Source organism: Puntigrus tetrazona, chromosome 19, assembly GCF_018831695.1.
Source record: "Puntigrus tetrazona isolate hp1 chromosome 19, ASM1883169v1, whole genome shotgun sequence".
Classification (NCBI taxonomy): domain Eukaryota; kingdom Metazoa; phylum Chordata; class Actinopteri; order Cypriniformes; family Cyprinidae; genus Puntigrus; species Puntigrus tetrazona.
In genome coordinates, this window is record NC_056717.1 from 12,353,543 (window position 1) to 12,379,454 (window position 25,912).

At 36.3% G+C, this 25,912-nt stretch overlaps 1 protein-coding gene across 2 annotated transcripts in view; it reads left to right on the plus strand.

Annotated features, from left to right (window-relative positions):
• The window catches only part of vps50 (VPS50 EARP/GARPII complex subunit), a 102,097-nt gene extending 88,590 nt beyond the window's left edge, over positions 1-13,507 (plus strand). For both annotated transcript variants that reach the window (XM_043217854.1, XM_043217855.1), the window contains 5 exons: positions 1,059-1,155; positions 2,168-2,326; positions 6,769-6,890; positions 11,565-11,754; positions 12,634-13,507. In XM_043217854.1, coding sequence (XP_043073789.1) covers positions 1,059-1,155; positions 2,168-2,326; positions 6,769-6,890; positions 11,565-11,754; positions 12,634-12,753 — 688 coding nt within the window. In that variant the 3' untranslated portion in view covers positions 12,754-13,507. The remainder of the gene's footprint in view (positions 1-1,058; positions 1,156-2,167; positions 2,327-6,768; positions 6,891-11,564; positions 11,755-12,633) is intronic.
• The last annotated feature ends 12,405 nt before the right edge of the window (positions 13,508-25,912 follow it).

Genomic DNA, 25,912 nt, shown 5'->3' on the forward strand with positions numbered 1-25,912 from the left:
TTATTTGCAAATGCTTCATGTGACATTTCTAATTCTATGAAGTTAAATTGGGAAACCGAGCTGCTGAGTAATAGCTGTTCAGTGCTGCATTTTTCATGCATGTCTCAGCAGTCTCAACATGCAATATAGATTTACGTATTCTGCTTTTAATCAATTCTAGTGTTCATTAGGTGTTATATGCAAATATTTGGGCTCTTATTGCTCAATGAACACTTATCTCTGTATGTGGGCTATCATTAGCATAAATTATCTGCTGCGTTATGCATTGTGTTGGTGGGTGGGTTCTGACGGTGTACCCACCGGTTGTGCGCAGCCATTGGTGTCAGAAGGAATCAATGATTTGTAATTACCTCTTCCCTTAGTTAAAGAGGATGTGTTTTCTTGCATGTAAAATTTTGTTTAGTTTTCTGGATGCAGTTCATTTGCTCAGACAATATAAATGATTTTTGATTTTATGACTGTGAGCTAACTTTGTTTTCAGAATTGTAAAACTTTCGGTTGTAAGACAAAACAGAAGGGGGAAAAATAGATTCAGCAGTTAGAAAATTATGATAATGAATGGTAATTTCCCAAGGTCTATAAAAAGTATTCACCCCTTGGACTTTTTCATGGTTTGTTGTTTTAAAGCACTGAATCACAGTGAACTTAATTTGACTTTGGCACCAAAAATGTTTTTTTTTTTTTAATTACTTGGTGTTTGATATTTGTACTACATTTTGACCAATTTTTCATTTTGACATTTTTCTGTATATCAGTCAAAAGAAAATGAGGGTGATTACTTTTTAGAATTATACTATACAGTATACTATACTGAATAACATATACGGCACTTGGTCTCTGTCTGTAGCTCTCGTCTGAAAATAAAATGAAATAACAAATGTTAGGCTGACAAATTTAAGCCACAAACTTCTTAGTCAGACCATACCTCCATTTTCACCAATGTAACTAGTTTTCAGCACAGCCAGTTCCTTGTGGGTAACCAATATGTAGCGATTGTGTGTCGCTGCAAACATGCAGAAAACACTCTTATTTGTGCCTCTTTTTTTTGTGCTCTGTAGAGTTTTTCTGGCAGAGCAGTTTGAGTTCCTCCAGCCTCATCTCGACACCATGATGCCTTCAGCCAAGAAGCCCTTCCTTCAGCAGTTCTACTCACAGGTCAGTTTCATCCCAATATTTATGACCATGACCTTTCCAGTTTCTCCATTTGAGAGCCTTTTCAGTCTCCCTTCTGTCTGATAGACTGTGTAGTGAAAACTTTTGCTGGAGGACTCAAAATGATTACTGTGAGCTCTGCTCTGCTCTGTGTGTGATTGATATGGAGTGTTTTATGACATAAACCACCGAATAATAAACTATAACAATATGAGGTTTAATATACTGCAGTGCCTTGAAGAAGTGTACTTTGTGTTCAGTGAGATGTTAACTTTCAAAACAACTAAAACACGTGCATTTCTGGACATTTAGTATATTATATTAAAATTTTTAACATATTTCAATCATAAGGATGAAAATATCATTAAGTAGTAACGTTGTACAGTAGGATTTCGGGATCAGTGTTGGGGAAAGTTACTTTTAAAAGTAATGTATAACAATATTGCATTACTCCCCTTGCTCAAATTGCATGAAGAATATGATAAAGCACAAGAAAGTTGCAATAAAGAAAGCTATAACAGAAAAAAACTCCCCACAAATTTTTGTTTTGTGTGGTTGAATTGGATCAAAGATATTGATTAATGGGATTAAATGCCGAAATGATAATGGTCTTAACATATTTAATTATTGGAGGTTTGAATAATATTCTGAGTTTGCATTTGACTATTTTTATTCATTTTAGGGAATACTAAATCTGCCATTTACTTGTTTGAAAAAGTAACGTTTTCCTTCTAAATAATAATAAAAAAAAAAAAGTAATGTAACTACTAGTTACTGCTACTGAAGTGATCTGATTATAAGTCACATTACTTGTAATGCATTATTCCCAACACTGTTAGGGATTTTTTTTTTCAGAGTACAAGGCACTGTACGTGGGACCGTTTCAACTATTCTAAATATTTCTTTTTGGATCTTGGATAATCAAGAGATACTAAACTTTGTTTTTCACTATTTGGCCAGGGGTTATGTGTAGGTACTCTTAATTGTGACCTTTTCTGTGCTGTTTTCTCTATAGACTGTATCTACAGCCAGCGAGCTCCGCAAACCCATTTACTGGATAGTGGCGGCCAAAGCCATAGATTACGAACAGATGCTGTTACTGATGGCGGGAGTGAAATGGGACATTAAAGAGATAATGTCACAGCACAACGTCTATGTGGATGTCCTTTTAAAGGTAATGTGTTTGTGAGGCCGTGGAGTGGATTTTATGTTCGAGAATAATGTGTTGCCTCCTTTCTGTTCATTTTAACACCAGAGGAAAGCAGGTGGGAGTTCACTTAGGCATGCATCAGTAAAAACCAGCCAACCTTTTCTTCATCTATAGTTCATTCTTGGCAATTTCTTTCCTTGTCTGTAGGCAATTACAGTATGGCTTGTTGAGTTTTAAGAAAACTGTCTTGCCACTGTAGGAGGACATTGCTGACATGTCCTATCCCCTCATCTGCTGTACTCACCTGACAGGAAGCAGGGTGATCTAAATGTGTGGTGTCAGAATGTGTGTGTCAGAAGGTTATCCAGAGGTCTGAAGTTAAGGTTGACATGCTGGGTTTAACTGAGAGAGACAGGCGACTCCTCAAACACTGTGCAAACACTCACTCAAGTGACCGATTTGATTATGGGTTGACTTTACTGATGAGATGAGGAATATCAGCTCCTGGGTGTTTCTTATTTATCTATAGTTTACATGACAAACATAGGAGTTGAGGAGCTTTGCCAAAAAAAATAAAAATAAATAAAGATAATACGTTACTGTGTTCTATATACACACACAGTAGCAAAAATTGTTTTACAGATATTTTATAACTAAAATAAACTACATAAAGTGTGTGCGTGTTTCAATTAAATAAATTTTGCATTGTAATTTTGCAAATTACAATGATTTCAGAAGAATTATGTGACACTGAAGACTGGATTAATGTCTTCTGAAAATTCAGCTATTCATCATAGTACATTTCAATACATTTCTTCCTAAAATGTATTAAAATAGACTACCGTTATTTTCAATTGTAGTAATATTGCACAATATTAGTTTAGTTTTTGCTGTATTTTTAATCAAATAAATGTAGGTTAGTTGAGTATAAGAGTATAAAAATTGTAGGTACAGCATAATATCTAAAATAATAATATAATACATTATACATATATACACAGACACAAATTCAGCCAACTTTTGAGTCATAATACTATAATCGCTTTGATTTCTGAATGAATTGCAACGCTGGCTCTACCGATAAATTCTCATTAACTGAAATAAAGTCTAAGTGTGTAGTTGTGCAGTGGACCTTGTGTTGTTGAACCTTTGCCCACTCACACAGCTGCATGTTTAAAGTGAGATAATTCAGGTTAAGTGCTGCTCCTCTGGGTGCTGCTGTGGAGAGACTCGTGGGATTTGAACTCTTGAATGAAAGCCCAGTACAGCTGTCACCGTCCCCTGTCACCTTGCTGTTTCACATGCAGCACATTAGGAATGCATGAAAATGCCACGTCTATGTTATAATATACTGGTCCAATTGCGACTTCCACCGAAGCAAACAAACAAGTTTATGCCCACAACGAGCAGACTTGATTGATATGTTTACCCTGAGGTTGCTGGTTAGCTTTCTTCATGCAGATTTGTATTCCTCCTCCCAATTTTTTTTCCCTCTTGCCTAATGACTGTGCCTCATGAATTCCTCTGGATTGAAAGATCACGGTATCAATTATTTGTCAGGATCTGAATTATTAATATGGTCAGACTTTGGGAGTCACATGAATTTGAGGGGCAAGTTTAAAAGGGAAAAATTATTCCATGTCTCAGTTCGGTTTGACTGGACTGAGGGTGTCTCATTCCTTTGCATGTCCACATTTCTTCTGTAACCTCTGCTCATTAGCCTGTATGAATTTTGCATAGAGTTAGGGAGCGATTTGAATGGCTTGGTGCATATACTGAGACAAAAAAGGCTCAGAGAGCAGATGGGGTTTCACAATTGAATTATCTCTTTGGCTTATTTGCTGAGGAAGCTCGATGAAACCCGAAATATGCATAATCATGTGGATTTACATAAGTTCCTGATCCGAGCTGCAAAGTTTTTACGGGGAATGTAATGGAGCTTGGCTGCTAATGAAGAAATGAGGCTCACCTTTGTGCGCCCGCTAAGCTGAGTGAAGCCGCTGTGGTCGTTTCTCCTGGTGCCATCAGTGTAACCCTGTGCCAAGTCTGTTTGTTGAAGCCAATTTGTCTGGGTTTGCCAAGTTGACTGAATTAATTATGTAACTGTGGAAATACTGCAGTGACTCACACTGACACTTGCTCTATTTAAAATTACCAAGAAAATGGCGTCCATGTGCCTGGGCCCATAAAGGACGTTTGCCTATATGTATTAGTAAATGTCACAATTAGCTGCCTGCATTATAGAGCAGGAATGCACTGTTATTTGTCTCTAACTGCCATGTACTGAGTGAACCAGTTTTTTTTTCTATAGGTTGAAGTAAGCTGGGGGTTTTTTTGTTATTTTTTTTTTTTACAGAAATGAAAATTCTGTCGTTATTTAAATGCCATTCTCAACTAATTTTTCAGCTGTTTTGTACAAACAATGCAAGTCAGTCTGGACCAAACGACATTAGACCGCTTTGACTTTTGTTTTATAGGGGAAAAATAAATTCATATATTAAAAGAGATTCTTTTTCTAAAAGGGATAGTTCTCCCAAAAATGAAAATTACCCCATGATTTACTCACCCTTAAACCATCCTAGATGTACATGAAATTCTTCTTTCAGACAAATGTGTGTGTGTGTGTGTGTGTGTGTGTGTGTGTGTGTGTGTGTGTGTGTGTGTGTATATGTATATGTCCTGACTCTTCTAAGCTTTTTAATGACAGTGAATGGTGATTGAGATTTTGAAGACCAAAAAAGTGCATCTATCCAACATTAAAAAAAACCCAAGTACTCCACACAGTTCCATTGGGTTAATAAAGGCCTTGTGAAGTGAAAGGGTGCATTTATGTAAGAAAAATAATTGCACACCAATCTTGCACAACTTTGAAGGTTTTTGTTCTTATCTTTTTCTGCTGATTGATTTAAGAGAGTTGATATTGTGGTTTTTTTAAACCAGAAGTGAAGTGAAGTAACTTTTCAGTTCTTTAGAATGTGGGTTAAACCTTGTGTGTGTTTTATCATACAGCATTTTTTTCCACTGCAAGACTTGAAATCAAAAACCTTTTTGTTTTCTTTAATGCTTATCAACATGACTGAGAGCAGATAATCTGATCTATGTTTGCTATGATTAGTTTCTTGGTATGAATTCTTACACTGTCTCTTGCAGGAACTATAAATTATAATCAGATACTGAGAAACAGTAATCTAGACACCAGCACTTTTGTGTTCTTCTTAAAACCATATTTCTAAGCTGTAAAATAAACTCTATATTTTAAAAATTAATTCAGAAGATTAAAGGTAGCAAAATAACTCAGACAACTTGCACAGCAGTTTTAGCGCTCTTGGCTTTGTATCAACATTCAAGGTGCGAGCCCACAGTACATGTAGTCCTTGGCTCTCAAATGAGCCATATGTCATAGCGTTAAGAAAGTTTTGGGCGGGTTTTCCTGTCACCAGTGAAAGAGAAATGGTCTTGAGCGCAGCTGAATCAACACCTCCATGAGCAGCCGGCTTACACGGTGCAGGTTTTTGTACGTGGCACAGCTTTATCGAGACATCTGCACTGCAGAGACAGTTTCTTTGTATAGCCTGGATCCTGCAGGTTTGACAACCTGGTCCGTCAGTATGGATCCAGTGAATATTTATAGACTGCTGTTTCCGCTTCTCTGATTCTGCGATTAATTTACACCTTTGTTGGGATTTCTGCACTTGTACAGCCTGCTAAAACAAAACCACCTCTGGCCCGTTCATGACCTCTCATCCAAATGGTTCCAACACCACCCAATAAGAACGCTGTGATTAAGGTGAACCGTTAACAGCAGGCACTGCACACATGGGAGGACTCAACGCTAAATGGTTAAGGGTCAATCAATCAATCACTTTTATTTATATAGCGCTTTTAACAATACAGATTGTGTCAAAGCACTAAATAGTATCAAACAGGAGAATGGAGTGATAGTAATGTATAATGACAAGATAAAACACTTTTTTTTATTAAATGCAGAGATGGTCTGTGTAATCAGTGACAGCTAAGAGTGTCCCCTATAATGCAATCTAGGTTAAAACACATGCAAAGTTCTTAGAAACTGTCTGTTTGTAAATGTGGCTTTCATGTAATTACAAAAAAGACGTTATCAAAAGTTTTTTTTCAATTCAAAATCCTGTGATGTGTCCAATTAAAATGTAATCTATTTTCTTTGCTAAGTGTACTAGCTTTTTTTGTGTTTCTTTAGAAATATTGTGAATTATTCATCCATAAATAATGTTTTTGAGGCTTTATATTCGATGTGGTGTGTGAGTTTTATAGCCCTGACATTATTTTAGAGGTGCGCTCAAGTCATTCCACATATGAATTCCATTTGTAATGTGTTCATTTATTATTTTTCAGTATTTAATTATGAATCATTTTTTATTAATGAATGGATCCAAACAAAATACGAGAGGCGTGACATTGACCCATGTATCATCATCTGTTTTTTGCAGGAGTTTGAGAAGTTTAACCAGAGACTGGGAGATGTGTCGAAAATAGTTCGGATTCCTCTGCCTGTGTCCAATGTCTTATGGGAGCACTGCATCCGTCTGGCCAACAGGACATTAGTGGAGGGGTAAGTGGGATACCAAGCTGAACCGAATGGGTGTGGATGTCTGTGAGACCACCTGCTCTCAGATAAATCTCCCACCACCGAGTGTTTTTATTGGAGTACTGGCCATCACAAACCACTCAGCCCTTTCCCAAACAAAGAAAATAGCTTGCAGGAGCAGTTGGATCACATACAGGTCCACTGAGTTCAGCAATGGCCAGAGAACCTCTTTTTACTTTTGCAATACCACATCACTTTGGGAGTATTGATGGAAATGCTATAGGGTTTTTAGTGCTTAATTTTATTATTATTTTTTTTTACCTTTATTTATTTCTCTATTAAAAGTTCTCATTTACAAAAAGTATTTACCTCTCGGCTTGTCTTCAAGGTTTTGCCTGTATTGTCAAGTATTATGTATACTTTATTAAATATATTGCATATTACTTGAAAAGCAACCACGGAATATGGCGCTGTCACCGTCTTGCTTGGTATTTTTGCTATTGCTCTGTATTTGGTGTGACAAACACAGCACTTCACTTGCAGGCCAAAGAGCTCAAGTTTAGTCTCATCAGACCACAAAATATTCTCCCAATTAGATTTCATATTTTGTCACATGGCTTCTAGCAAATTCCAGGCTGACTTCATGTTGGCTTGTCTCAACAGTGACAGTTCTTCTGGCTGATCTCCCAAAGAGGCATAAGATGTCAAATGCTTAACACTCTGTTGTCTAGACAGTTTTTTTTTCCCCCTTTAATTCAAACAGCTCTGGAATTCCATGTAGTCTGTCTGGCATCTTGGTCATTTTTCTTACAAATGCCCTTTTTATCCAGTTGCTTGGTTTTGTAAGATGGGCTGACCTTAGAAGTGTTTGGGTTGTGCCACGCTCTTTTCGTTTTACTTTAATGGACGTAGAAGGTTAAAAGCTTTGCCAGTCTTTTCATAACATCTACTTTTCTCCTAACAACTTCTGAAGTTCCTGAAGGCAGATCTCAATTGATTAAATCTTCTCACAAAGTCGGTAATATTCATGCTACTAGCAAGCTCAAGTGAACACTAGTTGATTTGGCATTAGTACTATATGAATGTGCTACACTGATTACCGTATAATAGAGTTTCTTATTCAGAATAATTACATTGTGTTTAACAGAAAGGATGAGTACAGTTAAAATAGTAATATTGTGAAAATTATTACAACTATTTTTTAGTTTTAATATGTTTTAAAATGTCTTTTTTTCCTGTGATGGCAAATCCAAATTTTCAGCAGACATCAGTATCACTTGATCCTTCATAAGTCATTTTAATATGCTGAGCTTGGTGCTCAAGTGTTTTTAATGAATTATATATTTTCTCTAATTTTCTTGCTCACCGTCCTTCAGCAGTGTATTTACTTTTAAAGCAAAGATCTGACAAAAGCCAAGTGCACTCATGGCCAGATGCTTCTAAACTGCATCTATATGAATTAACACAAATCTGAATGAAAAGTTTAGTTTTTCCTGTTCTTTATTCCTCTGCTTAAATTTGTGAATTGTTTTATGAGCATGAAGAGCTTTTGGCTTTTTCAATTATGGCTTGCCTTGCAGCAATTGTTTTGAGGGATGCGAACCCTTCATCACTGGGGACTCGTGGGTGTGCGAAATCTTGTGCTACCGGTTGACGATAATTTGATTTAAGACAAGAAACACTGAGATTTTAAGATGCCTCATCGATCTTTTGTTTGGAAAAACTTGTTGTTGTATTTACGTGTAGTGCTTTTCCCCACTTGTCCCTTTTTCCTTAGGCATGCTCCTGTAGATATTGTAAAAATGCATTAGTTCTGCGAGGATTCATCAAATGTCAGTAATGACTTTGTGCCATGAGCAGAATGCCTTTGTTGCTCTCAAATAGCTGAATATATAAATCCATCAATGTTGTTTGATTTCTTCATATTTATTTTTTCTTCTTGTTTCTTCTTCTTGCACCATCCTTCTTGCGCCCATCTGCTTGTCACTAGTTGGGAGCCGGATTATTGTAAATGAACGACAATGACAGTTTGCGGTGTGGCAAGCAACTTAGAAGCCATGTCTTCTCCAAAGAGCTGGTTGTCAACCTGTCTTCCATCACTCTTTCCTCACCCCAGTATATTATCTTCAGTGTGGTGGCAATCATGAAGCTCACGACCTGCAGAGAAGCTCTTGTATACATCACCCCCTCAACATAACAGATTAGCTGGAAGCACTTTGACATGACTTGACAGGCACCTCTTGACTTCAGAGAGGTTTTTCGTCGTAAAGCTTCACTGTAGACGTCTGGATTTAGTCGCATATGAGAATAAAACGTGTCAGCATAATGGATTTCTCTATTCGTTTAATCCATTGATTATTCATTTCTATAGCTCGGGAGTGCATAAAGAAGTAATCGCACACTTTGCAGAGACCAACAAGCTTTTTAAAGAAAAAAACAAAAAAAGCTGCAAGCTCAGGATAGAGTGCTCAACAATAGCACAGATGGACTGATGTGGAATGACCGTATGTTCCCAGAATATCTCAGAAACTCTAGAGAATCTTCTGTACTTCTGTATTGTTCAGTCCCATCTGGGCTGCCACAGGCCAAATGCGTGCTTTGGTTAAAATCCTTATTTGTTGCTTTCCTTAGAAGTTGGTCCTCTATACAGTCTATACGTTTGTGCAAAGTGTCGGACATGAAGACTCAAACACCCTGAAGACCTGGCAGCTGACATTGCTGCTGAATAAGCAGGGGAAGTGAGCATGCACAATATAAAATCATAGGACGATAATCAATATGGTAATGATTAAATTTGTCAATTCATTGATCAGATATTAGTGTAGGTTTAGGGTTTCATTAGCATCAGCTTGTCAAAGTCTACTGAATTCAGAGGTAGCTTAGCTCTAGTAGTGAGATTATTTAAAAGGATGTTTTTTTTTTGCCAAGACAAAATATATAGTTGATAAGAGCATGGCCCAGCATAGATTGGCAAGCACCTCCTGGCAGGATTCAGCTGTACACCTGCATCATAAGGTCAAGGGCTACTTGTTTGAAAATGGCAGAGGACAATCTTTATGTGAAAGAGGTGTTAAAGAGGCTGTCTGTGTGTAGCTGGAGCAGTCTGTATCCGCTAGCTTCCCTGCTTTCTCTGCCTGTGCAGTTTTGTTCAAAACTGAACAGTGATTGCAATTGCAGGAAGTTAACGTTCTCTGTAATCATCACATGTTCAAATAGATGCCATCCACTGCATTTTGTAAGCTCAGAAAATTACTGTTGTCTTATAGCTGATTAAATATTGGGATAATTCCTGAAACTTTAGTGATAACCATGAAACCCCAAAAAGGTCAGTTATTAACAAAAGTTTTGCAACTATTTCATAAAATAAATAACAGTAAATTGATTAAAAAAATTCTATGATTGAATTCACTGTGGTGTGGTATATTAAAAGTCACAATGTTTTTTTATCAGTCTACCAGCAAGCAACGATGCCATAAAATGTTAGTGTTATTGCAATTTTTCCCACTTTTTTGTTTTACTTCATTTTATCTTTTATCTTTACAAAGTTCTCAATTCTAAATAAAAACTGTTGAACATTCTCCATATCAAAAACATTCAAAATTGATGTCTGATAAAACATTTTCAATATTATTTTCAAATATGTCTATTTTTAAACAAACACATTCTCTAGAAACTCCAGTTTCTTCAACTGTAGCATTTATATGCATAATTAAAAAACTTTAACTTTTAAAGTACCATTACACTTAACAAATTTCTAAAAATCTTCCAAAATCTAAATGGCCCCTTAACTAATTCATCCTAGCACCTACTTTAATGATACCCATTTCAGCGGCTCTTTTTACAAGTAATCTGAGCCAGAGCAGCGCTGAGTTGCATTCCAAATCATTGCCGGCCATCAAGCAGAACGTGACAAGGAGGAGGAAGGAGGCAGGAAAACAGAGGGATATATTGGCAGACTGGATATACTCAATAGGCCCAGCAATATCTTTTCCCTCACAGAAAGTAATTACACCGCTGTCAGCCAAAAAGCAAACAGGGGTGTCAACAGCACTGAACTCTGCATGGATGCTTGTTTGCCTTGGATGCGGGTACACTATAAATCGATGCTTTGGTTTTGTTAGATGCTTAGGGCTCAGGACAGCAAACCGAGACCCACAAGCTGTACAAATCAAAAGGTGTCGAACTGAACAATGACAGATTTGCCCAAAAATGGCCCACAGCGTTTGGTGTTTCTTAGCAGTCAAAGGCTGAGTTGTCTTTTTGTTTAAAAACCGGATGTGTGGAGCATCTTTGCCGATTTGTTGTTTTATGAGTATGCGCGTCTATATTTTAACACTTTTATCATGTCTTTACATTCAGAAATAATGATCGCAGCTAAATCTTGTTAAAGCGATGTTGTTAAATGGCCCTGAAAGATTAGAAGGCTTGATTCTGATTGGTCAATCACTGCATTGTTGCTGTATTTATCTATTTATCGATCTATTTTTATTGACATTACGTTGATGTTATGGTGGCCTAGCTGTTAGCGAGGGCGCAGGTTCAATCAGTCATAGGGCATGTAAACTTACAAGCACCGTCATGCTCGCAAGACACTTAACCTGAGGTTACTGTAAGGGACTGTCTCAACAGTTAATGAACGTTCTTTATCTGTTTGACACACACTCACCTCTGCTCTCCTTCTGTCCTGTTGTCTGCCAGCTATGCAAATGTGAAGAAATGCAGTAATGAAGGACGTGCGCTGATGCAGCTGGACTTCCAGCAGTTCCTGATGAAGCTGGAGAAGCTCACCGACCTCAGACCAATTCCAGACAAGGAGTTTGTAGAGACCTACATCAAGGCATACTACCTTACCGAGAACGACATGGAGCAGTTCATCAAGAACCACAGGGTAAGATTGGTTACACCCCACAACACAACTTGCTGCTCGTTAAAAGGCGCTAAACAGGTTTTATATATTGCTAAATGCTTTGGAATGGCTAAAAAGTTCCACACAATTAAAACGAGTCAAGAAAAAACACATCAAACCAATAGCAATTAAGACTAAAAGGACTCAAGAATGTTAAATATTATACAGTATTAAGAGAGAGAGGTGGATATCATTTATCATAAATTGATTTTTCTAAACTGTACATTTTATTATTATTATTATTATTATTATAAAAGTTAATACACATAAAATAATACAAATCTTATAAAACAATGACAAATATTGAGGACATGCACCATTGTACCTGTATTAATTCTTTTAAATATTACATATAAATATAATAAAATGTTTATATTTAAAATGTGATTTTATTTTATAAAAATATATGCACCAATACATAACAAACTATATGTGTCTCCCTGTATATATATTTTACAATGTGAGAAGTTGGTAGTGATAATATAAAATGAATAGTTTTGAATGAAAGCAAATTCACATTTGATCTTATTCACCGAAAGGAATCAAGCTTCCCACATCTGCCAACATTTGTTTCTAAAATTGAAATCAGAGATTTTTTTAAAACATCCCTCGCTTAAAACTTTAGTTCTTGCAAATGACGATATCTCAAAGCTAATTTTGTTTAATATCATCGTCAAAACTTAGTAAAAATGATTCTACGTATTATGCAGCACTAACTGATTCCTATGTAAATGTTAAGAAAAAGCCCTGTGCTGCTGATTAATAAAGCATGTCATGCAAGGCAGTCTTTAACTCCTCATTAAAATGATGTAAGGCGTCTCTAGTAGAGATTTATCACGAGTTTGTTTCATGTTTGACCAGGAGTACTCCATGAAGCAGCTGACTAACCTGGTCAACGTCTGCCTCGGCTCCCACATCAACAAGAAAGCGCGACAGAAACTCCTCGCAGCTATCGATGACATTGACCGGCCGAAAAGATAAATACATGTCACCAAACTCCACAGAAAAAACACACACACACACCTTCACTGTTACTTGTCCAGTATCTATTATCGTGCTCGGCCTGCATTTTTTAACCATGTAAACGTTTCGGTTTCTGTTTACATTTTATTACGAATGTAAGCAGGATGTGCTCTGACTATAAGAAGCGGCCATTCGAAGGGCTGTAAAGGATAATGGATAACGAAGGTGTTATCACTATCACTTGAATCGCAACACGAATGAATGACTCACGCGCCATCAAACAGTACTTTAAACATAGCTGTGGCTAAGCAACTACATTCTTCTGCCATATTTCCCTTTTGGAGGAATTCGTGCTGGATCTGCATTTTTAATAATACACACTGAGATTCTGATACTTTACACAAAAAGCATGTGCGTTCCTATTCTTTCGCTAGCTGTGCGTCACTGGTCTGACCCTGTTACAGATTCCAGAGACGTATTGTAGTGTTGTTGTCATTTGTCACGAAACACATTTGTGCAGGAATGTGATTACTTATATGTTAATAGTAATAATAGAGCAAGACTCTAAAAAAAAAAAAAAAAAAGACCTGAAAACGTCCTGTTAGAAAGTGATAAAACTATTTATTTCAGATACCGTACGTCTGAAATGCGGAGAAACTGTATTTCTCCTGCTGAAATGTGTTGCTTTGTTTGTGGTTACTAAATTGTGTAATACTGTTCACCTGTACCAAGTTGAAGGCAAGGTCGTACAATAAATACGCTAACATTTTTATCGTGCGGATGATATTTTAGAATTTGTTTCATTTTTTTTGCGGTATGAAAACCTGCACAATACGCCAGTGTATTCAGTCCACTAGTCCACGTTTGAATACATTCTGATGTTCAAGTTGTTCTGAATCCTCACATTAAAAAACACATTGGCTGAACATAAGCTGCGCGCTCAGTGAAATTGAAAAATGGAGTCTCTGATCTGAATCCCTGAACATTCCCGCTCTAGTCTAGCTGTTAGAAGTTAGAGAAGCGCTGGACTCCCCCTCCGGACTTCTCGTAATGCAGTCAGCAGAAGAAAATCTCGCCTCCATTTATAGAACCTGCTTGGATATTTTTAGAGCAACTTTGCTGGGGTTTTTTTTTGTTTGTTTGTTTATTTTTTTTTAATTCGAGTACACCACATGCTCCGCTTTGGTAGAAGGTCATTGATCAAGAGTTAGCTTATCAGCACACATTACAAATCCTGATTTTTTTTATTTATTTTCAAAGTTCTGTAACAACTTTCCACAATGACATATTACCCTTCAGGTATGCCCCCTCATGCACTGTGAAGTTCCCTTTAATCCTTTATAGGAAGTGCAGCTTTAGCACTAATTAATTGGCTTCTCTTGCTCCTGTTGTGCCGAACTTTAAATAGCCTGCTTGGGATGGAGAGTATGTATTGATTTGGCCGTGACTCATTGTGAGTGGGAGGCATTTTTATGGTTTTTTAATGGCCAGCAGGGGGGCCGTCTGGAAACCGTTGTATTCTGAAACATCAGAGGACCACCTGAGAGAACATCCTCTCTCACACCTTCATAACCATGCATAGCAGTTTATCATTCACTGGAATATAGAAGAGAGAATGCCAGAGAGTTTCTCCTATGAACTGGTAACGTTCATTCATAGTGCAAAAAGTTTCAGAATGCCATTTTTGTTAGTTTATTTTACTATTAAAATAAAAATAACTAGCCAGATTTCTCAATTATCAAATAAAACCAATTCAGCTCTTTTATAAGCAGACCTTTTAAAAGAAATAAACTATTAAAAACTGCTTATTGTAAATCCACCCATGTCGGCATGACTGCCTGCTTCAGGTTCTGCAATATTTTCACACATTCAGTGTTCTGCATTGAAAATATAACCTATCGCAAGAACGCCATTACCACATTTGCATATGTTGTACAATAATTGCAATTTATCTGCTTTCTAACATCTGTTTGTATACTTGATTATTGTTGCATATATCTTGCATATATTTAAGCATCTATAATTCCAAGAATCAACTTCCAATGCCTAATTTTACCTAAAAACCCTGTGCTGTTTTTTTTCTGTCTTGCAAGCCCAGGAAATGCAAATGTAGATGTATCTGTTGTTAGTATTCACATTAATGGAATAGATTCGGACACATTTTGCAAAGCCGTCTCTGTTAATTGATGTCATAAAATAAGTATGCTGTCCGCTTTGCTTAAAACAGAGTTTGGGCTTCGTGCTGTTATATCAGAGGAGATTTTTCACAGTGTTCTGGGTATATTCTGGAGCATTTCATTACTGTCATGGCTGGTGTGCTGCAATTCCTCCACGGTGAAGCTGCTTGAATCACACACCACTCTCAGGCATGTGCTCCTGATCAAGGTGGACTTTTTCACACTTGTTTATTTTAGATATCTATGCTTCACTGGTTGTTGGTATACTTTATCAGCACCATCTATTTTTGTGTACATCACCAAGTATTGGTGTTGCAGATGAACAGGAATATTTCCAACAAGTTAAGTGCTGATTATAAATCACTCAAACCGCTTTACACTGCACCCTCTATCTATACTCTAATATTATTAAATGTTACTTGTGTTGAATCTTCCCCAAAAGCACAATGGACAGTAAGCAGTATTACCTTTAAAGGGATAGTTCACTCAATATTTCTTCAGAATTTTTGTCATCATTTACTTGTCATTTTTTATTCTGTTGAGCACAAAACAAGATATGTTGAACAATGTTGGTATCCAAACAATTCACAGCAACTGACTCTCATAGCACAGGAAGAAATGGAAAGATATGCTGGAACAATCTACTGGGAGATTAAAGAATTTTCTTTTTTGGTGAACTATCCCTTTAAGACCTTGTCTACATTACTATGTTTTTCTTTTCCTCTCTGTTTTGGTCTTCTGTCGACAATGATATGGCACTTTGGTTTACAAAAACAAAGCTTTTTGAAAACGCTGTCTGAAGTGGATAAATTTCGTATTTAATTTTAGGAGGTTTTACACATTCCAGCCCTGTGAATTTTAGCGGCTTCCTACATTTTAGTGTGGATGAGAAAGCTTAAGAAAATGCTTTAAAATGCTGGTATGGACTGAGAGCGTTTCGAAATGAAAATCCTTTTACTAGAAATAGTGGTACCATCGGGATGCTTGTTTCAACATACTACGATTTGGGGCTTATGGATAATAAGCCGATAATTTCAGGCACCAAAAAGTGTAGTTTAATATATTTTGCCATGTTTAGGTTTGCTACAAGTAAGCTTGAGTTTTCTTGAACTGTGGGGCTCTTAGAATCGGAGATCTATCTATACTTTGTCCAATGCCGCGAAAGGTTAATTGGGGAAAACCAGAACCATCAGTAAGGATCAACAGGCTTAATATTAATTAGCCCACCAGTCCCTTTTAAAGTCACATGGACTAATTACCCTGAAGCCTTGTCATTTTTCTGATTGTCATGTTTTTCTTAATTGACCTTTACAGATCAACAGCTTTATAGCGTTGAACTCAATCCCCTCTGACATTGTAAATGATTTCATAGCACAGAGTTGCTCAATTATTAGCAGTGACATTTCTCATGATGGTCACATCAACCGTTCTTCAGCTCTAGTGATGCTGCACTGTCACTCATCATAGCCTATTTTTTTCCTGTTGAGACATCTGAGGTGAGAAATTCAGTTATATATGGTAAGATCGCTTTGTTTACATGAGTGGCCTGGGAATTCATGCCAGGACTTATTGAATCTTATTGGCCCCATGGTGAAAGCCACATTCTTACATAGCTGGATTTATATCCCATGCACAGGTGTAGCGAGACATTTTCCGAGGTTGTCTTCCTTCTCAATCCATCTCTCTGTAAACAAAGAATACGTGGAAATGTGAGTGCTGGGCGCCCAGAAGGATCTTTACAGGTTGCCCTGACAACACCCCCATCATTCTGTTTCAGGAGAATCTCACCATGGTAGCAGGATTACCGGCTAGACAGACTCTCCCCCACTTTTTTTTTTTTTTTTTTTTTTTTTGACTTTTGTGGGTCAGTGAGTTAGTTTGCTTCCGTTTACGTGCTCATTTCTACTTTCTCAGTACACTTGCATGATGGGAAAAGATGCACTCTTTAAAATAAAGATCGTTATGTTTTGGGGAGGGGTTTTCCAGCAATGCTATCGAAAAATTATTTTGGTTTCTCAATGAACATTTAAATAATACAAGGCAGGCTGCGTTATAGTGTACATTAATCAAGATACATATGCAACTTTTCATCTACGTTTTTGCATTTTTTGTAATTAAGTTTAAGTTACGGGTAGGATGTAGATGTAGAATATGTACTATGCTAATAAGCAACTAGTTATTAATAAGAATTGGTCCCTCTGCTCTAAAGTGTTACTGAAGATTCTTTGAAACACTTCACTGAAAGGTTCTTTGTTATTTTATTGCACCACTATGAAAACATCAATCTGAAACCTTTTATTTAATAGTGTGAATTTTACTTGTACAATCTTTATATGCACACTTGCAAAAGATTAGAGAATATTTACTTGCAGTGGTGTTTTAGACCAGAGATTGAATGCCTATTAAGACCACTAAAATGCTAATAAAATGAATGGCAAACTTCATTGTAACTGAGAACTTTATTCTATCTGTTCTCAGTGAGCTTGTTTTTCAATTTTTTACATGGCTAATCAGGATGGCTTTCCAATATTTTGTGGAAACTTTTCAAATGTATTGCAGACATGGCCTAAAGGATCTATAAAGAACATGTTCTACAATAGAAAGGTGTTTAAGGTTCTTCATAGATCAGTCAGAACCAGTGAAGAAACAGCTGCTCTTTTTGTCATGTGTATTTGCTGCTTTGTGCGGTTTTGACAGGCAGACGTATTTGATGTCATTTTATCGTTAATCGTGAGTCTTACGCATTATGTTGACAATGCAGGAGTTTTGTAATAAATCTGTCTCTAGACATTAAACGGTACATTGGCAGCATATGAGCGGAGTTCAATATTTTGAGCAACGTCAGGTCGGCCAGTTCTGCAGGTAACCAGCAATATTTAGAATTGAGCGTAATAAGAGATGGCAGGTTGAAAGTGTATTTATTGTGCAGTCAGTTTGTCTTATTGATTCAGCGCTGCCTTTAATTGGACTGTCTGTGGGAAAAGAAGCGGTTGGTCGATAGCGGTGAAAGAGCAGCAAAACATTTGCTTACATGGATATTCATATAAAATACCACCCAAATGCTACAGCATCACAAGTTTGTAAACGATCAGATGGTTTTTCAAAAGTAGGAAGGCAAGCTTAATTTAAACTCTGGTTTCCAAGTCAGTTTATAGCTCTCACTCTCTTTTAAAAGAGTGTTTAATTGAAATACATCCTGTTTTATGGACTTTTTTGTGCACTGTAAAGCCCATTTAGGATTTAATTGTGTGTTATGATTTTTATGAAGACATTTCCAGTATTATTCTGATCATACTGCGAGACTTGAGCTTTATGAGGCCGAAGGAATGGATGTGATTGTTCTGCTACATAAAGTCTGAGCTCTGTAATGTAAGAGAGTAACAAATCTCACAGCTAGCAGTCTTCCTGCCAGATTAATGCCGTTTGGATGCAACACATTTTTGGATTTGTCTTCAGTGTGAGTTGTAGCCTCACTTGAAAAGAAATTACATGAGTCATTCCGTGAAAGGAGAGCCATTTGTATCCACAACATAAACAAAACAGATATCTGCCATTATTCTGGAAGCTAAAATAGATGAATTCAAAATTAACTGTATAGATAGATAAAGAGAAAGAGAAAGAGAGAGAGAGATGAATGTACATTTAGACATTTAGCTTCCAGAATAACAGCAGACTTCTTTAAAATGTTATATATAGTGTGTGTGTGTGTGTGTGTTCATTTGTATTTTTTCCCATGCTTGGTTTTCAGCTTATTTCAGACTGTTTATTCAAAAAATAGTTTACTGATTCATAAATGCTAATCAAAGTCGTAAGTTTGATGATCACACATTATCAACAAGTATCAGTTTTTATTTTCTTCCCAAAGTAAAAAATATAATATAATAAAATATAAAATATAAAAAAAAAAAGTTGAAAAATGCACCCATTTCATAGAATTACATAAGTTTTTATGTAATAAAAGTTTACATAATAAATATGTCTGTCCCGTGTATGTTTATGTATATATAAATGCTTAATGTTAATTTTTAAGTGACAACTTGAATATTTTAGTTGACCAAACAAAAAAAAAATTTAGGCCGCGGGGTAACAAGTTATTTCAGTAACAAAAAATGTAACCGTGATTCATCTTTTGAAGTCAAGTCACCTTTATTCATATAGTGCTTTTTGCAGTACAGATTGTCAAAGCACTTGACAGTATCGCACATAATCAAGTCGACGATAATCGCTGGAAGGCTTTCAGTGATTGCAATTAAGCAGAATGCAAATAACAACAATGAATAACCTGGCAACGTATTTTGTTGGTTTCAAAAGTCAGGAGTTTGCTCGACAGAATTATGCGAGCAGTGAAGGGGTGTCCGTGACCGAGGGAGCAGTGCTCTGATGGATCGGTGGCAGTGGTGATGAACCTCAGGTGCACCTCATCCTGAGCTGAACTCTGTTCTCACATCCCTCCTCTTGGCCACTCGCTCCGGTTCTGTGCCTGGATGTGGGCCGAGGTGATGCTGATTGAAAGATTGGCAGATCCCCAGGCACTATGAGTCAACTGCAGCTTCATAATGATGCATACGATTTGGAAACTGCATTTTACATTTCCTGAAGGAAATGCTAGCGATTGTTTTGCAGAAAAGGTTTCAAGTTTTGGGTAAATGTGCATTGACTGCTGTATTGAATGCACTTGGCTGATGCGCATTTTGTATGCAATCGCCTGCGCGCTTATCAATATATCCGCTGCGTCTGAAACCTAAAGTGGCCTGTGTGCATCAGACATGCTTTCAGATCATCATAATGGCGTTTAACAATCTAGAACACATTCAAGAGCGCCTGAGACTGCGGAAAAAAAATTGCGTGTTCTTCATTTTGCGTCTTTCTAAGTGTTGACATAAACAAGAATATATTTTGTGAGTGCAGTGCTTAGAAGAAGTGCATCTTGGATGTGAAAATTCACTTTCTATAAAGTGTATGTGCAGAGTGCAAAGATTATTTGGCAAAATTGAGGATTTTTATGTATTTGTTTATTTTTTTGGCTGTAGTTGATGTTCATCCTGTGTGTTTGTTCTTCAAATGCAGATTCACGACAGATGAAGATCCTCTGATTAATGTAACAGATGCATAAACACACGCATATGTTCAGGAAAACAGCTGACGATACAAAACCTTCACGTCTGAAACTCACTTTATCTCTGATACTGATAAGTTTTTTTTTTTTTTTTTTGTACAGTTCTTGAAATAACCCTTTTTGAAGAACCTTCTAAGAAGAAGAAGAATAAAGAAGCTTTTGTGCGATGGATGTTAAAGGTTCTTCCCGAATTTGTAGAGATTTTTCACATGTTTAAATCACATTAGCACAGCAACTGACTTTTGGTTGTACTGGCCTGTTCAGAGGTAATGTGTTATTGAACGAGGCTCTTGGGAATGACGTGCTGATTCCTGCGTAAATGCTCCGAGCGAGAGGTCACTTGGATCTTCTCCAGGGCCACGGCCAAGACATTTGGCATTGGTGCGTATCCTTCTCCACCCATCAGCTATTCATCCTGCTCCGCTCTTTTTTTTTCCCCCACTGTCCTGCGTGTGATTTCTTACACAGTGACCTCTGCTGAAAGAAAGAGGTGGTAGACATGGGGAGAAAATAAAGGTCAGGTTTTGTGGGATTTTCTGTGAAGCGCCAATAGAGAGTTTCCTTCTATTTGTATAATCACGATTATGCTTTTTTTCTGCCTAATGGGTTTTCATCAAAGCCGATGCAGACGATGCTTTGTGCTCCCGGCAGACGTGATCAAAGCGCAGGGGCTTAGGCCAACTTACTATTCAACTCATCTAGACCTCAGACAGACATTAATCAGTTTAAACGCTCAGTCTCCGCTTCATCGTGCAACTCTTTATTAAAAAAATAAATAAATGTTCAGTAAATGTCAAAAAAACAACTGATTGGTAACACTTTAGAAATAGAATACTCTACTATTGATTAGTTGCTTATTAACTTTAATATTATTAGCATATTTGCTCTTTAGTAGCACTTATAAAACACTACTAAAAATAATGCTTTATTCTGCCAGATAATAATTTAGATCCCATAACCCTATGCTATACTATCTTATTAACTATTAATAAGCAGTAAATTTGTCATAGCTATTTTTAGCTTATAGTTTAATAGTGAGAATATGCCCCCAAACTAATGTGTGAACAACAAATTATATTTTAATAATATCATTATAATATAAATTATGACGGTTTGAAATAACTATTTACTAATTCTGTGCTAATATTTTCAGCAGCCATAAAGTAAAAGGGGGCCTTAATACTGTGCATGGCCGATGCTTTAACAAGAAGAGTTTGAATAATTTTGTATTATTATTATTATTATTACTGAATGCATCTTATGTTAATGAAAGGATCAATTTTATTTACAATTTTTCAGTAAGTCCATACTTTTGAATGATGTACACTGATTTAAAAAAAACTGACTGTACATTTAATTTGCGTTCACTTTTCAATCGGTTAAAAAAAAAAGATCCTCCCGTTCAATGTGAAAACCACTTTCTACAGAACAGTTTGTTCAGTAAGTCCCACAGTCGTTGTTAAAGGAGTTTGTCTTTAGAAAATCACTGTATTTAATGATGACACAGAAGGATGTTTTGGAAAAAAAGCTATTAGTTACTTCTCAAACTTGTCTTAGCCATTGTTTCCATTTTGCTTGCATATTAATAGAAGTAGACGTGGGTGATAATTGATACTTCACGGAAAGCTCTAGCATGCGGTATGAATGCAGAGACCTGACAGCTGCATTCAGATGAAGTCTTAGGACTCTAAGGAACTCATCATGGAGATAAATGGAAATTTACCTCTCATCCTATTCAAATATATTCACATTCACCGTTTGTGTTTCTCAAAGAACATCCTTGGAAACATTAACAGCAGTTCTGGTCTGCTTGTGTGTATGTGCCCGTGTGTTGCCAAACTGATTGTTTTTAATGAATGTGTCACTCTGACTTTATAGAGCTGAACATCTTCCCATCATGCCTTCAGGCTGTAATGGCCTCAGGCTGAGACGTAAAACAAAGCGAAAAGTATCCCACAGAAACACTCAGAGAGATACCAGAGGTAACCAGCAAAAACTAACTCTTTCAGATGTTTACATATATCCTGTTTGCAGGAAAAGACCATGAATTAGCTTGCTTTAGCCACCGTTAATCGCCTGAAGACTCAGTAAACACAAATTACCAGCGACGTCTTAGAGCCAGGCTCCAGTTTAATCCTTTCTTGACACAAACATCATTTAACTTCCACGTTAATGGCAAGTTTTGGGCAAAAGAGAATGTTCAAAAATAATCTCTTTCCGCTAATATGCAACATTTTTAAACTCTTAGTTTGGCTTAAAAAAAACACTTAGTCATATAGAGATTTTGCTGTTTTTGTAATACAGACAATCTATTGAACTTCAATAGAGCATGTCATAATTACTTTATCGTAACTATATCCAGATTTCACGGCGACAAATATTTATTACAATGATGAAGAAACCGATTTCGACGCAGACTGAATGATGCTCGTTTCTTCTTGATGCAGCAGCAGGACCTCTTGGGGTCTCGTCTCTTAGCTATTATGCACAAATGGCTTATGTAAATCATTTATTGAGAATGATAATTGTATATCTGTGTTCATACAGCCGTACTGAGTGATTCTCTTTCATATATCCCATCGGGCTCGCAGATTGCGCGGTTATTATGTCACGATACAATCAGTAGTGTTTGTGATGGATTCCAATCCACTGTCATTGTCTTCGGCACAAAAAGATGAAAGGGATTTAAAAGCCTGGAGAAAAGCAGAATCAAAGGCTCACGATTGTCAAGTAATGTATAGCATTTTTTTATGTGCGTGCGTGCGATTATGTACTACTTCCACCGACGAGACTAAATGTTAATCTCAACAGCGGCGCGTGACGTGGCATAAACAGAGATTGGTGATGGTTCAGTGTGATGCATTGAAAGAGAAGTCAGCAGGGAATGCCTAAGGGAGTGTTTCAGGTTCAGTAATTGTTGATTATTGTAAAAAAAATCATTTTGACATGTCTCTGCTTTTCTTTTTAAAAAATACAGCAATAATCTGATTTCAAGCGAGGCGCTTGCAGTAGGCAATGGTGCTAACTACTCACTTTCTCAATACGGTAAATAATGTGTGAACATGATTTTAGAGAAAAAAAAAAGACCTTTTCTGTAGTAATTACAGTGTGACCAGTTGTACTACTTTGTTGCCATCACACCAGATCTAAAACCACATCTAATCACCTAATGATCATTTAAACACTTAGCGTAAAGCTTATATTAAATTATAAGGTTCACATATCTAATTTGTAATCATCCATCTATTCACTTGCATTGTAAGTTCCTCACCGTAACCTGAATGTTAGCCTTTTTAATTTTTTGGAAACCAAGAGATGAGTTGAAATCGTTTTGGCAGTGATGAACATGATGATACAAATGATGCCAGCTGCACTGAAAATGTTCTTTTGAAATCATCTGTAAAAACAATAATGTGAAAATTTGGTCACCGAAACCAATAAAAGCAAATATCGAAGCGCCTGAATCATGAGACATCCATGATGACCATAAATCAGTAAAGAGAGACCACACAAACATTTTCATAAATATATATCTGATTGAAATGTCTGAACAAAACAACAACATCGCTAGACTTTCATCTCTGGATCAATAGCAGATCTGAAAAATGAAAAATGATTTTCAGGACGAAACTTAAGATATATTCACAGTGTATGTTTATGGATGACACAATCGATTCAGGGCAAAACCTTTATACTCACAAATCAAATGAACTAATTGCATTTTGTGACTCGAGATGAACAATGCAGTCAGGTGTTTATAGTTTCTTTTGTACCTAATTATCATTCAGATCATAAATAATGTATCCGATCAATTTGGTCAGAACAGTTTGAAACCTCTAAAGATTAAAATAACATTGTAAAGCATTACCTTGTGTAGTTAAATCAAATTTTATACTTTAGCATCATTTATGATGAATTTACTGAATACAGAAAGGCCAAATATTTGACATTTATGGCATATTTAGGACCAGCACTTCATAAAACATGCAAATGCTTATTTAAAAATGCAATAATCATATGTTTTGTTGAATGTTGTTGTACTTCATCCTTTACGCTGTCACTTTAAGTCCTATTAAGAAGATGTCCTACATATTTTAACGGTGTAACATTAAAACCAAGTGTGTTTGTCCAAATGAGTTTAGGTGTGTTTATGGCCATGTCTGACCGGACAGAGTGAGGAGAGCACATGCTAGGAGCAAACAAAGGACATTTGTCAGTCCTGCACCTGTACAGGCTGATGCTTAGTGGATGTGACACCGGCTACGCCAGAAATATCCTCAACTGCTGTCTGAGCTTCTACACCCTCAGGCCGGATCAAACCACATCTTAGTCACAAAAGTCAATTAAACCGAATGTGATTAGCCATGAAGTTAAACCTTAAAACTGAAATGCCACATGAAGATGCTTGCTCTTACTGAGAGATTCGGAGATATGAGTAAGATGAATTTATGCTTTCAATAGGAAATAATATTTTAGTATGTGTGCTTGAGGTTTTATATTCATGTGCAAAAAAATATAAGCAAACTATAAACAGGGTCACATAAAAAACTATTATCTTTAAGCCATATTTTATATACAATGTAGAGGCAGAGTTTGTACACATGGACACAATTACAAAGAGGTGAAGGACTGCCAAAAAAATATATATATATATATATATATATATATATATATATATATATATATATATATATATAAAACACTGAAAACACAATAGTCGTCAGTGACATCTCCAATATAAGCAATAGACACTTTAAAAACATGAGCAAGAATTGTAACTTTTTGACTTCAAACTCATAACTGTAGCTCAAACAAGCTTAATGGCTGGCTGTATTTACACCATGATAAATCAATTTCACGTTTGACTAAAACAATTACATGGTAAATACCAAGTCCAAGATACTGACACAACTCACAATGAATGACCCAACTTCACAATTTCACCTCAAACCTTGAAACACGACACACTATGTACAGCTAAACATCTCTTTTAAATAAAAGTACAGTGTTGTAGTCCAAAGTAAAAAAAAATAAACATTTCGTACAGAAAAAAAGACAGGCTTGTGTCCAGAATGTTGTTGTACTGAATACATAAATTCACATTGTTAGGAAATGTGAGCATTCCTGTACTGTAAATCCTTAACTTGATTTTTGCAAGTGATCTTTAAATGATTAGGTGTTTGATTCTCGTTTAGTAGACGCTGATGCAGTTATATAAAAAACACTTGCATTGTAGTTGCACATGTGTATTGTTAACTGTGTAAGTTGTTACTGCATTCTTGTGACAGGCAATGCAAACTCTGTGACAGCTGTCTGTCATCGCATGCATCCCAGACGCAGCTGATTTCAGCCAAGAGGGTCTTGTTATCCTCTGCTGTCCAGCCTACACGCGCTTTAAAATACTGTATGTGGACGTGCTGTTCTGCGTTTATTGCAGTAAACACCAAAGTATTTCTGTGGATATTATTTCTTCAGGCATGGGTTGCTTTGATTTGAATAACATTTGCAAACCTACATTATATGTGCATATGTGTATATTTATGTATGTATGTATGCATGTATCACTAGCAGTTAAAACCTTTGTGGTCAATGAGATTTTTTATATATATATATATATATATATATATATATATATATATATGTGTGTGTGTGTGTGTTTGTTTAAAGAAGTCTCTTAGGCTCGCTTAAGGTTGCATTTATTTGATTAAAAATACAGTACAGTTTATGATAGCATAAAATGTAGTTAAAGTAATTCAATTTTTATATATATATATATATATATATATATATATATTTTTTTTTTTTTTTTTTTTATATTTTTTTTTATGTAATTTATTACTCTGATGGCAAAGCTGATATTTCAGCAGACATTACTCCAGCATTG